Source organism: Puma concolor, chromosome B1 (genome assembly GCF_028749965.1).
Source record: "Puma concolor isolate L17-30 chromosome B1, mPumCon1.1.hap2, whole genome shotgun sequence".
NCBI classification, from domain to species: domain Eukaryota; kingdom Metazoa; phylum Chordata; class Mammalia; order Carnivora; family Felidae; genus Puma; species Puma concolor.
This window is the reverse complement of record NC_141670.1, coordinates 81316725-81331574: the sequence shown is the minus strand read 5'-3', so window position 1 is coordinate 81331574 and position 14850 is coordinate 81316725. Positions and strand designations below refer to the sequence as shown.

Genomic DNA, 14850 nt, shown 5'->3' with positions numbered 1-14850 from the left:
CTAATGTTGACCGGAAGCCTTACTGATAACATAAAACAGTTGATTAATACATATTTTGTATATGTATTATATACTGTATTCTTACAATGACAGAGTAAACAAAGTGTTAAGAAAACCACAAGGAAGACAAAACATAGTACTGTACTATATTTATATAAAAAATACATACATGTATAAGTGGACCTACACAGTTCAAACCTGTGTTGTTCAAGGGCCAACTATATCCTATCAGCCAAAAGTATCATAAAATATAGTTCTACACAATGTAATGTTATAATAGTGTTAAGAAACATATATTTGGTTTTTGTCCCTGATTCCTGGCACAGAGCTCCTTATGTAATACAATAAATTATAATTTGGTTAAAGGTGAAAGGAATATCTTTTGTTATAATATTTGGTTTTTGTCCCCAGGTCCTGAAATAGCTCTGGAATGATAAAGGTGAAAGGATCATCTTTTGCTATTCATAACAAGCCCCTTTCATCTACACCAGAGTTTAATGAGGTGACTTTTGCAAAGCCCTTAAGGATGGGGTCTTGTTGCCAGGGAAGCCAACCATGTGATTAGAGTTTAGAAACTTTCAGCCCTATCATCTGACCTTTGGGGAGGGAGAGGGGCTGGAGGCTGACTTAATCAATCATACCTATGTTATGAAGACCCCATAAAAACCCCAACTGAAAGGATTTGGGGGAGCTTCTGGGTTGGTGAATGTATAGAGGTGCTAGGAGGGTTGATGTACCCAGGAAGGGCTGGAAGCTCCACCCCCTCCCCCATACCTTGCCAATGTATCTCTTCTATTTGGCTCCTTATCTGTATCTTTTATTATATTCTTCATAATAAACTGGCAATGTAAGTATCTGTTTCTCTGAATTCTGTGAGCTGATATAGCAAATTATTGAAGTCAAGGAGGGGGTTGTGGGAATTCCCAGGATGTAGCCAAGCCAGTCAGAAGTATAAGTGGCACTTTGGGACTTGTGATTGGCATTTGAGGTGGGAAACATCCTTGTAGAACTGATCCCTTAATCTAGGATCTGTGCTAACTTCTGGCAGTTAGTGTCAGAATTGAGTTAAAGTGTAAGGCACCCAGTCAGTATCTGCTGAGAATTAGAAAATTGGTTAGTGTGTAAAACTTCATGCATTTGGTGTCACAAGTGGTGTGAGTAGAGGAAACAGATGTTTCTTTTACAAGTAAAGCACTGTTTCAAACAGTGCTTATCAATATAATAGTCTTTATTGCTTATAATCTTTCAATTATGTTGAAATTTCTTCCTGAAAATTTAATAAATATTTCCCCATGTTTATTCAGTATAGATTTCCTTAAGTTTAAAATGATTTTCTCTGGGTACCTGGGTGGCTCAGTCTGTTGAAAGTCTGACTCTTGATTGCGGCTCAGGTCATGATCCCAGGGTCATGAGATCGAGCCCTTTGTTGGGGTCTGCACTGAGTGTGGAGGCCTGCTTGAGATTCTCTCTCTCTCTGTGCCCCTCTCCCCCACTCGCACACTCTCTCTAAAAAAATTTTTTTAAAGAAAAAATAAAATTATTTTCTCATTAGACACAACCAAATTTGATTCTATAATTACACTTTTCTTGTGGAATAGTGGATAAGAGGAAAATTTATAGTTTGTTTTATGAATAATTGTTGATAGTTCTAAGCATTTGAGATACATTTTTTATTCTCATCAATTTTAGATTAAATTTGTAGTAGTACATTGCAATACAAAATCCAATCTAAACATAGTCATAGTTTTATTATAACTTTATCTGTATTATTTGTAACATACTCCTATGACAGTTATCAAAGACAAAGGTGACATGATAAATTTCTTCTTGCTTTGTTGCTGAGTCAAAAGCTGGTTTAAGTCTCATTTTTTCGATTATCTGGAAATCTGAAATACATAAATTACAAAATTTAATCTTATATTGGGGCAGAAAGTAAAAGACATTTGCTTGAAAGATATTTTGTTTTCTTTAATTTTCCAAAATGGCTTAAAAGATGAAAAACACTTAACCTTATGTAACATTTAAAAGTAAATCTGTGATTTTTTTTTAGACAGTGTTTCAGTATTATCAAGTACTAGATGAAATTATTCTTCTTGTGTTTGGAGAATCAGTTTATGCTTAATATTTTGCCTAATGTATATGCAATAGAAACTTTTAACTTGGTTTATCTTACCCATTGAGTTCTTCTGAATTCTCTGGGATTTGATACAAACTTTCCATTGTGGGTTTTCTAGATCCTCCTACAGGAAAAAAGATGTGTAAATTTAATGGTTTATCACAAATATAATTTACAGTTATATTGAGCTTGAACCTGGGAGTCTCTTTTCAGAGATACCTATCCTGGTCACTTGAATGATCAAAGTGAATGTATTACTTGTGTCACCAGGGCAGATTATATTAGTCAAAGATAGCCACAATATCTCCCACTTTACATGTTTCTCAACAATATGATCTTCAAGTGGTGGAATCTAATTCACCTTCTCTTGAAATTGGGCTAGGCTCTGGACCCTTTTGTAATCATTAGAATGTGGAGAGAGTGGCTTCATGATTTCTGAGGTGAGGTCAGAAGAGGCTGTGCAGCTTCCTCCTGGTTTGCTCAGGGTGCTTGCTTTGGAGGAAGCCAGTCACCATATAAAAAACCCTACCATCCTGCCATCCTGGAGAGACCACATAGAAGATGCTCCAGTTGACCTTTCCAGCTGAGTCCAAACTTCCAGCCATCCCTCCAAGGCTCCAGTCTGTGAGGAAAGCTGTCTTGGATCCTTCAAACTAGCCTGTCAGCTGAGCACCACCATCGGGTGACCTCAACTCATGTCTAGCCAAACCATGGTTGAATTCCTAATCCACAGAATTCTTGTGATACATAAAATGGCAACTGGAATAGCCACCTTTTGGGGGACAAAATGACTTGTTAGAACAATACTCAAAAGGAAAATTAATTTAGATAGCAATATAAAGTATCCAAATAATTAAATCAGATACAGGAAATGTATACATATTAATAGGCGTGTTAATTTTTTATTGAACTTTCATATCTGCCCTTCAACTTTTGAGTTGAATCCATTGGGACTAATCCAATAATATGCTCTACATTCTTGCTTATCATAGGCCTCCGACTCCAGGAGCCCTTTCATTTCCTGTATTCTATTCTATTCTATTTTCTTTTCTTTTTTTTTTCATTAAAGAAAATGTTGATTTATTTTTGAGAGACAGAGAGAGAGAGAGAGAGTGAGCAGGGGAGGGGTAGAGAAAGAGAGGGAGACACAGAATTTGAAGCAGGCTCCAGGCTCTGAGCTGTCCGCACAGAGCCCAACGTGGAGCTCAAACTCATGGACTGCGAGATCATGACCTGAGCCAAAGTCAGACGCTCAACCGACTGAGCCATCCAGGCTCTACCCCTGTATTCTATTTTCAATAAGGCTCTATACATTTCCTATTTTGCCCCCATATCCTACCACAACTCCTGAAACATTTCCACTGTATCCTCATTCCATTTTCTGAAATTCTCTTTACTTTCTTGCTCTAACAGAAACATGGCTGCCCTCAAAGGACGCTGCCAGCCCAGCAGCCTTTTTTGTTTTTCTTTTTGTCAGTCTGGCTACCATTGGACCTGGAAATGGACAGATGTCCTCCTTACACTTTATTGTTCTCTTTCAGGACACTCACCTTCCTTCCTTCCTTCCCTTCCTAAAACTCAGTCATCAGTTTACACAACCAACTATTGTTGTGATCTACCCACAACTGGGATCATTCTCAGTTGATTTTATCATTGGCTTATTGTTACCTTGCTACTACTTTCTTAACTTAGCAATTTAAATGTACATGCAGAAGATTCTTCACCTTGGGTCCCAATTCCTTGAGCTCGGTTCTTTTTGAGCTGGTCCCACAGCCTACTGCAGCCATTGATTCCCATGGACATTTTTAGACTTTGCCAGTAGCAGTAACTTAGAGCCCCCCTCAAATTCAGTTGCCAGCATTCAACTACTTGACTTCCAGCTTTATCCTTTTAGATCACTCCCTCTAGTACCCCAACACCAGCAATTTTTCTACTTCCCTGGGACCTCCAATGCTGCCACATTTTCATTGTTCCTCTTCATTTTGATGTCTTCTTTCCCTTCTTTATTTAACTTGAGTTCCATGATCATTCTCCCCCTTGCATATAGCCTGACTTCATTACCCTTTTCCCACTTTGTCATACTCACTTGACAAAACCATAACCCTAGATACATCCAACTGTCTCCCTATTCCTCTCCTGTACTATGTACAACCAGGCCTCACTTTAAATTAGGTGGACTTTTAATGCTTTCAGGTTATCCTTTTAAGCATTCTCGGTCCATTCATTCTTCTACTCTCCTAGATGACTATTTAGCTCTTTCTTCTATTTTCTCAAACCTCTAATCCTGCAACTGGATCATTGTTTTCAGCTGATGATTTATTTTCTGGTTTCATGGAGGAAGTAAAAACCAATAGGAAGAAACTTCCACAAGCTCTGTGTTAACAGTCACTTACCTACTCGTTTTTGTTCTATATGCTCTATCTTACCTACTATGCTCCCATCTAAGGTTAACTCCATCTTCACTAGACTTCATCAGTTCTTGCCCACATAAGACATGGCTCCAGTAATTCCTTCTGTCTCCCACGTATCAGGGTTTTGTGTTTGTTTGTTTGTTTGTTTGGTTGGTTGGGGTTTTTTGTTAGTTTGTTTTTTGCTATTAGATCTTCCACATCAGCAAATAAATACTTAGTTGAAGCCAAATGACTGAATTCTTACCAGTGAAAGTAAACAAATGATACATACTGCTCCTGGGTCTGAGTGTTAGACAGTGAGGATTTATTCCCCATTAAATTTTTCCTTTTCTTTAATCTTAGACATAGCACCATTACCCCATGATTCAGTTTCTAACATGCAGACATTGACAATACTCTAAGCCAGTGGATCTCAGCTGGCAGTGATTTCCCCACAGGTGGCTTTTGAAAATGTCTGGGGACATTTTTGGTCATCACAACTCATAGGTGGAAGTGCTACAGGCATCCAGTGGATAGAGGCCAGGGATGCTTCTAAATATCCTACAATGGCCATGATAGCCATATTCCAGCCCCCTTAGCAAGAAAAAAATCATCTAGCTCAAAATTTCAATAGTGCAAGATTGAGAAACCCTGCCTTAGGGGATAGCGGAGCAATAAAATGGAAGATCATGGTCCCCTAATTGCCTGTGGAGCTACCTTGTGAATCTAGACTGCTCACTTCAGGATTAAGGAAGAAACAAATTTGTGTATTCTTAACCTACTGTACTTTGGGGACTTTCTGTAATAGGAGCTGAGCTTTTACCTTAAGTAATATGTTTTTATCATTCTTTACCTTGGGCTTCTCAGTTTAATATTTTCCATTGCATCACAATATATAGAACATCCTAACCTCCTAATACCTATTTTGTACTATCTAATGTCTTAAACTCAGCCTTCCCTTTGGTTTGGCAGGATGTAACATCTCTTAAACTGGGGAAATCTTTCCTGGATTTTCTGAGTTTAAAATTATGCCCGGTTTGTCTCAAATAATTCTCTAGCATTCACTCCCCAGATGTTGAAGAAAGATGATTTTTAGTGGGAATATTTCCCAAGTAGATTCTCTGAGAAGAATAGCTATATCTGTAGCTGTTCTTTTACTCAACTTAGGCCACAGTTGCCAGTTTAAATAAAAGACATCCACACTCTCTCTGTGCTAGGAAACCTTAGCAATGATTAATTTATATAGGGGAACACCTGAACTCATCAGGTGTTCCGATATTTCTATTCATTTGCAATAAGGCGAACACCATGGGATTGTTTGTTCTTGGTTACACTGTTGCAAAAGCACTCATTTTGATTCCTAACCTAGGTTTTGTGCTGTGGGCTTGACTTCGAATGTGATTTGTGGTGTTTGATCTGTAAGACTTACAAGGAAGCTGGAAAAGTAGGACCAATATCACTCCCACAAGGAGATCAGAACCAATACAAAGTTGAGAGCATGATATTTGCTTATACTGTCTACCATTTCAGTAGAAACAGACACTTTTCTGTTAATAGTAGGCTCTCAAATGGTAGATTCCCTCAGGTGGGCAACAAAACAGTCTTATTTATACCTCCACTTAGCCTATACTATACCAAAGAGCAATAGAGTAAGTCAGCAAATGCTGAATTGCAATCAACCTACCATCCCATCCCTTTACTTGAAAACAATGGCCTATAATTTTCATATAATAGAGTACGGTATGTAAATGAGATTTCAAAAAATGTTACCAGTAGAGCAGTGCAAAATAAAATGGAGGAGACACTGACTGGTAGTTTTGTGAATGAGAAGGTAAATGAGTTTTTATAATTTTGACATGACTAACATTTTTACTGGCCTTAGTCTAGAAAAGGGTAAATAATAACTCGTACATAAAGGTTGTGTCAGGGTTTATAGACTAGACCCCTGGTAATGGATTCAACCTTTCTACAACAAATCAAAAGTATTGTATGCTCACATGAATATACAGTGGTCATTACCTTAAATTTAAAACTCACTATAAGCAGCAAGCACATAGAGCAGCATATGAAGGCTGTATTGTATCAGTGTGGTCTGCAGAGAATTTCTTCATATGGTTTTTGCCTGGTTGAAATATATGTTGCAGTTCAAAGCTAAAGGGATTACTTCTGAATAGTCATCACAGAGGTTGATTACGTTCGTATATCATATTTAGCTGGACCCTGCAGGCTATTATTCCATTAGCTATGCTGGCCCTGCTATTGTCAAAAAGTTGATCACCTAATGTTAAAAGATTGTGCTTTCTGTTGACCTTATCCAAATGACTCAAAAGGTTTTGTTAAAAAATAAAACTCAGATTGCATTTTATGAAAGTGATTAAGAATAAATACTATGTATAAAAATGCCTATATCTTATGGGTGATCTTAGCATTATACCAGTATTAATGATAAAATTATATTTTGCTTTAGTATTTCAGCACATTTTACTTAAAGTCATAGGTTTAATTTTAGTACAAGTAGTACTTCTTTCTTGCTGATAGTAGAGAGTGTCAGAAACTGAATTCTGCAAAGGGAACAAAGTGTCTCCTTCCATGTACTCAAATCATATAAAATTAACACCATGGAAGTAAGCTCAGTATAGCAATATTAATATGATAGTACATTCACAATGTAAACTAATTACAACATGGTTTTACAAAGCAACTGTACTGAGGAGAAAAGGGTTTTGTTTGGAGGAAATATGCATATATACGGAAAATTTGTCATTTATGCTTGATAATCAGAAAATCACTTCAAATAATATTTTAACTATTCTTTAAACAACGGTTGTGTAGTTTCATTTATTTAGTCACAATAGCTGAAAAAATTTAAAGAAATGAGCTAAATATATATCTGTATAAATCCTGAATCCCATTACCAATATAAGGCATATTTCAATAAGCTTGACTTTTCACCTATGTTATTGTGAATTAGCTACAGATTAGTAAGCAAACGAAAGTGTTTTCTTGACAAAAATATTGACAGATATGGTTTTATTATTTAAAATAATCTATAAAAAATTTTCATTAGAATCACATTACCAAAGCTATCTTTGGGGGAACAAAGATGATTTTGAAGCTATCTCAATGAACAGCTAGTTTTTGAATTATGCTCCTAGAAGTGTTGAGGGATTGGCACAGAGTCATGTATCCTTTTTGGCATGGTCCTCCTTGTAACTGATGGTGTGTAAAATGGCTGGTCAGGGATACAGCCTGTGGTCCTGGAGCACAGCCAGACACTAATTTCAGCCTCATTAGCATTGTTCTCTAATCAACTGAACTTTTCAGCAAGTGGAAGTTTCCTAATATTTCTTGTACTTGCTTGTCTTCAGCCACCCCAGTTGATACAATAGAGAAGGAGAGGGTATCAGTCGGGAGGAAACAGATGGCACATTCAACTGGGATTTGGAAGAGACTTTAATGAAGGGACCACTGGGAGATGAGGGCAGGGCTAAGAACTGACAAGGGATGAGGCACCCAGTGCCTCATAATAGAGGGATGCCATACCTTTCCCTGGGACTGAAAGGTAAAGGGGAAGAGGATGTTATTGCACCCTGAGTGAGAAATGGAGATTTAAGAAAAGGGGTCTCCCAATAGAAGCTAGAAGCAGCAGCTGTAGAGTATCACAGCTGTCAGAACTGAGCCTCAGTTCAGTTCCTCAGAACAGAGGAACAATTTCCTGACCTCTCCACCTTCCTAACCTCTGATTTCCTGCTGGTGATGCCCTTTGGATAAATCCAAACCAGGAAGCCAGAAGGCAAGTGAAGTTGTGAGATGTAGTCTGAAGTCAGTCTTCCAAGGACACAGAACAGATAAAGTGGGAGAATGAATCTTGAGGTGTGTGTGGGCATGTGGCAAATAGCATCTAATAATCCCATGTGCAAATGTCATCAATGTAGTCATGTGAAGCATGATTGCAGTGTCAGCATATTGATGTTAGTATATGACTTGGTGCTTTTTTCCTTCCCTTTCCTTTCCACTTTCTCTCCTCCCCTGGATTTTTGGTAATATTGGCTTGTCATTCATGGCACTTCTCATCTTATAGTTGTGTAAAAAATTCTATGAACCAGAGTTACTGGTTCATGTTACCATGAACAGAGTTACTCACTCTACCAAAAAACATGTGCGTTTCTTGGCAATACTTTCCTATTTTTTGTTAGTAAACAAAAAGATAATCTGTTCTGTGTTTTGAAGTAGAAAATCATGATATGGTTATTCTATACCTGGTGAAGAAAAAGTCAAGATATTAACTTTGAAGGCAGGAGGCTTCTTACAAGTTTGGGCATATTCTCTAAAGTGTCAAAAAGTGAGATGTGTTCTTTCATTTGCAGGTTCTGGTATATAGTAATTCCCTTTCCAAAGGCATTTGTTAATATTTGAAGCTTGTTAAAATTTATACAAGGATCAAGTGTATATTCTAACTCAAAATTATAGGTTCTTTTCTCCTAACACTATTTTAAATCAACGGAATGGAGCTAGACCTTGGTGAAGCACTGAAGTTACCATGTTGACACAGATTTATACTGAATTTCTTCTTCTGGATATCTGAACTTTTAATGAAAGTATCTGATTCAGGTGTATCAGCCTGTATAGACACTAAATACTTTTTTTTTAATATTTATTTTTAGGGGCGCCTGGGTGGCGCAGTCGGTTAAGCGTCCGACTTCAGCCAGGTCACGATCTCGCGGTCCGTGAGTTCGAGCCCCGCGTCGGGCTCTGGGCTGATGGCTCAGAGCCTGGAGCCTGTTTCCGATTCTGTGTTTCCCTCTCTCTCCCCCCCTCCCCCGTTCATGCTCTGTCTCTCTCTGTCCCAAAAAAAATAAATAAAAAACGTTGAAAAAAAAAATTAAAAAAAAAAAAAAAAAAAAAATAATATTTATTTTTGAAAGAAAGAGAGAGCATGCACACATGCAGGGAGGGAGAGGCAGAGAGAAAGGGAGACAGGATCTGAAGCAGACTCTGTGCTGACAGCAGAGAGCCCAATGGGGGGCTTGAACTCACAAACCATCAGATCATGATCTGAGCCGAAGTCAGATGCTTAACTGGCTGAGCCACTCAGGCGCCCCTAAATATTTTCTCAAGATAAACACAGTGCTGATGTCTTCATACAGTTCTTTTTATTTCTCCTATTGATACTACATTACAAATCTAACATTTTCCCCCCTACGGAGTATGGAGTAACAGAAATCACAGTATCTTCTTTCCCCACCAATAATATGAAGCCATGATTTTGAAGATACTAGACATCAGACAACAAAACCCAGTGACACCTGAGAGACAGGAAACAATATGAACCCTACAACTGCTCAGCCTACTGTCTTGAGTATGTTTCCATGCCATAACTTAGAGAGGGGGAACTCAGGAAGAGCTCAGTGGGCTCCTTTAGTTGAGGAGATGGCGCTGAGAGAGTCTGGGGAAACCAAGGCCACAAGAGTTAGCAACTAGTGTGCTGTAGAGGAGACAGCTGCATACAGTGAGAATTCTGGAGGTATACAGAGGCTGCCCTCGAGGATTTATCGAAGTACAGATCAGAGCATATACGTAAGGAAACTACCCATGGCTGGGGAAGGAACAACCCAAAAGGACAGGAATGACAGTACACAGTGTGTTCACAAAAGGCTAGGAATACTACCTGTTATCACCAGCCAGACTGGGAAATCTCATAATTCATGGGGCAGTGGGCATAGTGCTCAGAAGGGTCTTGCCTCAGAGGTGGGGAAAAATATCCCTATATTTAATCTTTCTCTGACCCCACCCAATAGATCACAAAGGCAATACCTGGGAACTTTATTGCATCTCAGAACAAAGCTTGAGGATATTCATGAGAATACAAAACTGACTAGTACCAAAAAAGGATACCATTTATAGTATCTGGCATTTATTTATTTATTATTTATTTATCTTTATCTAATTGGCTTTATTAAATGATTCATGAATGGGCAGCATCCCATCTAGCAAGTAGAGGGGAGGGAGGACCTTCCACAAAATGGAAGGTTTTTAATAGAAGGAGAGTGGGGCAAGAAAGTTATAAGCAAAAGAAAAGAAAGGACTGTTGCAGGCCAAGTCACTTTCCCTGAAGGGTAACAGCAAGGAGTCTTAGGCAGATTACCTCAACTTTCTTTTGGCAGGCAGAAAGGGCCCATGTAACAAATTTCTTCATTGGTGCTTATCAGAAAATTCCTGATCAACAGGTTATAATTTATATTTGTGGAGGAGGTTGAAACTGCCTGGATTTAGTAACTTGGCCTGACTCAAGTGACACTATTTTGGGCCTGTTTTTTTTTTTGTTTTTGTTTTTTGTTTTTTTTTTTGTTTTTTTTTTTTTTTTTGCGACTCTGAGCTGGGCCTGTTGTTTTTGTTTTTGTTTTAACAGGTCCCCTCTTTTGATCAGACTCTCAGTTTACCAGAAAGGAATGTGATCAAAATTTAAGGCACACAATATCTGGCATTTAATAAGAAATTACAGAATATGCAAAAAAAAAAAAAAAGCATAACGAGGAGAAGAATCAGGCAATCAGAAATAACCTAAAACTGACACTGTTGTTAGGATTTGGAACAAAGACATAACTCTTATCTTATCTTATCTTATCTTATCATCTTATCTTATCTTATCATCTATTTTTATTTTATTTTCTAGTGAGAGAAAGAAAGACAGAGCATGAGTAGGGGAGAGGCAGAGAGAGAGGGAGACACAGAATCCAAAGCAGGCTCCAGCTCTGAGCTGTCAGCACAGAGCCCCACGAGGGGCTCAAACCCAGGAACTGTGAGATCATGACCGAGCTGAAGCAGGCATTCAACTGACTGAGCCACCCAGGTGCCCCAGACATACTGTATTTTAGGCATTAAAAATGTTAAGTGGATACATGGATGGTATAATAAAAATCAATTAGCGAAACTGAAGACAGAGCAGTAGAGACTACCCAAGCAAAACAAGCAGAGGCACATAATTAAAAAGATACGAAGAATATCACAGAGTTGCAGGAAAGTTTCGGGTAGCCCTTTATAAACGTTATTGAGGTTCTGGAAGGAGATGGGTAAAGAACTGAAAAATATTTTAAGAAATTACAGCTGAAATTTTTTCTAAACTTGATGAATGCCACAAACCCAGAGATGTAAGTAGTTCAACAAACTCTAAGCTCAAGAAACTTAGAGTACTGAAAGAAAAATAACCTGTCAAGCCCAGAATCCCATACCCAGTAAAAATATATTTCAACAATGAAGACAAAATGAAGACTTTTAAGACAGACAAGAGCTGAAGCAATTCATCAGCAGCAGATTGCACTGTAAGAAATGATAAAATCCTTAGAGGGAAAATGACACCAGATGGAAATTTGGACCTATGCTAAGGAATGAAGAATGTTAGATATGGCAAGTAAAAGATGAAAGATTTTTTGTAATTACTAAATTTCTTCAAATAATATTTGACAGAATAAAAATTATAACAACGTAGTGTGGGATTTACAATATATGTAAAAGTGTAATATATGTAAAAGTATAATGTATGACAACAATAGTGGAAAGTCTGGGGGGGGGGAGAAACAAAGGTATATTATTGTAAAATTCTTATATTATGTGTTAAATTGTCTACTGTCACCTGAAGGTAGACTCTGACAAATTAAAGACGTGAGCTGGTCATTACTATTTTTTTTTTCCTCGTTGTGGATTTTTTAAATTGTTCTAATATATACAAAATATAAATTTTATCATGTTAACCATTTTTAAATGTGCAATTCAGTGGCATTAAATGCATTCACAATATTGTGAAACCATAACCATGATCCATTTTGATAACATTTCAACATCCCTAACAGAAATTCAGTATCTATTAAACAATTCCCTGTTCTTCCCACCCTGCTGTTCTTGGTAACCTCTGTTCTACTGTCTATAGCTTTGCCTCATATAAGTGGAATCATACAATATTTGTTCTTTTTTGGTCTGGCTTATTTTACTTGCATAATGTTTTCAATATTCATTCATGTTGTAGCCTGTGTCAGAATCTCATTCTTTTTTTAAGGCTGAATAATATTTCATTAAATGTATATGCTATATTCTGTTTGTTCTTCTGTTGATGGACATTGGGTTGTTTACAGCTTTTGGCTATTGTCAATAATTCTGCTATGAACATTGGTGTACAAATATATGTTTAAGTCCTTGCTTTTGATTTATTTGGGTATGTAACTAGAAGTAGAATTGCTGGATCATATGGTAATTGTATGTTTAACTTTTTGAGGCACTACCAGACTGCTTTCACAGCATTGCACTGTTTTTACATTCCTACAAGCAATGCACAAGAGTTCTAATATCTCCAGGTCCTTGCCAACACTTGCTATTTTCCATTATTTTGATAATAGTCATCCTAGTAAGTGTGAAGTGATAACTCATTTGGGTTTTGATTTGCATTTCTCTGATAACTAGTGATGTGGAGCATCTTTTCATGTGCTTACTGGCCATTTGCATATCTTCTTTGGTGAAATGTCTACTCAAGTCCTTTGCCCAATTTTTAATTGGGTTGTTTGGGGTTTTTCTTGCCGATTTGTTCTTTATATATTCTCGATATCCAAACCTTATCATCTATATGATTTGCAAATATTTTCTCCCATTCTGCGAGTTGTCTTTTCCCTTTTTTGATAGTGTCCTTTGATGCACAAAAGTTTAAAATTTTGATGGATTCCCATTTATTGTTTCTTTTTTTTTTTGTCTGTGCTCTTGGTGTCAAAATCAAGAGATTATTGCCAAATCCAATGTTGAAAGGACTACCCCTATATTTTCTTCTAAGAGATTTACAGTTTTAGCTCCTATATTTGGATCTTTGATCTAGGTTGTGTTAATTTGTGTATATACTGTGAGGTAAAGGTCCACTTTCATTGTTTTCTTTTGTATGTCGATATCTAGTTTTCCCAGGCTGATATGTTGAAAAGACTGTTCTTTCCCTACGGAATAGTTTTTGAGCTATTGTCCCAAATCAATTTACCATATACATATGAGGGTTGATTTCTAATTCGCCAGTTCCATCCCATCAGTTTATGTGTCTGACCTTAAGGCCAGTACCATCCTGTTTTGATTACTGTAGCTTTGTAGTAAACTTTGAAATAGGCAAGCGTAAATCCTCCAACTTTGTTCTACTTTTTCAAGCTTATTTTGACTATTCAGGGTCCCTTTCAATTGAATATGAACTTGAAGACTGCTTTTTCCATTCCTGCAAGAAGTTTGTTGGAATTTTGATAGGGATTGCATAGAATTTGTCTATCATTCTGGGTAATACTGCCATGTTAATATAAGTCTTCCAATCTATTAATGTGGGATGTGTTTCCATTTATTTATGTCTTTTTAGATTTCTTTCATCAATGTTTTATAGTTTTCAGTGTGTAAGTGTTTCATTTCCTTGGTTAAATTTGTTCCTGGGTAATTTTTTCTTTTGGATGCTATTGTAAGTGGATTTTTTTCTTAATATCATTTCAGATTTTCCACTGCTGGTTTATAGAAATATAACTGTTTTTATGTGTTGGTCTTGTAATCCTGCAACTTTGCCATATTTGTGTACCAGCTCTAGAATTTTTTTGAGTTTTTAAAAATTTCCTTGGGATTTTCTATGTTTAGAATCATGTCATCTACAAGTAGGGATGGTTTTGCTTTTTCCTTTCCAATTTAGATACCTTTTTCTTGACTAATTACTCTGGCTAGAACTTCCAGTCCCATCCCACTTTGTACATCATTTTGATCAGGTTTCAAAATCCTGTGAGATAAGATCCAATTTGCCTTATACAGGGGCCTTATGTGCCCATCCCTTGGCCCTTTAGCTTAAGGGATTTTGATTACTAAGATGTATATATGGAGAAGGAGTTATTCTATCAGATGAGATTATGGCACTAGTACCAACGAAAGAGAGATGGACGCTCAGTAGCCAACAAACAAACAACTGTTGGCTCCAAGGCCCTGTGTGGTCACAATCAGTTGTGACCAAAACACAGGTCTCATGATTTTTAGGCTTATATCTTTGTCCAGTGTGCTCACAGTTCTTTGTTACATTTTAATCACAAATTAATTTTCTTAGAATGCTCAGTTCAATAGGTTTGAATTTTCACTGTTACCACTGACACAGTTGAGGTTATTATTATTATTATTATTGAGGTAAAATGGGTATATAATGTTATATGAGCTTCAGGTGTACAACATAATAATTCAATATTTGCATACGTTACAAATGATCACCACTATAAGTCTAGTTACCGTTTGTCATCATATAATTGACCCCCTTTGCCCTTTTTGCCTGCCTCAACTGCTCTCTCTGATAACCATCAGTCTGTCCTC

At 37.2% G+C, this 14850-nt stretch overlaps 1 protein-coding gene across 5 annotated transcripts in view; it reads right to left on the bottom strand.

Annotated features, from left to right (window-relative positions):
* Positions 1-1722: 1722 nt before the first annotated feature.
* TTC29 (tetratricopeptide repeat domain 29) overlaps positions 1723-14850 on the bottom strand; it is a 253186-nt gene continuing 240058 nt past the window's right edge. For all 5 annotated transcript variants that reach the window (XM_086704141.1, XM_086704140.1, XM_086704142.1 and 2 more), the window contains 2 exons: positions 2174-2240; positions 1723-1886 (listed from right to left, as the gene is read on the bottom strand). In XM_086704141.1, coding sequence (XP_086560267.1) covers positions 1856-1886; positions 2174-2240 — 98 coding nt within the window. In that variant the 3' untranslated portion in view covers positions 1723-1855. The remainder of the gene's footprint in view (positions 1887-2173; positions 2241-14850) is intronic.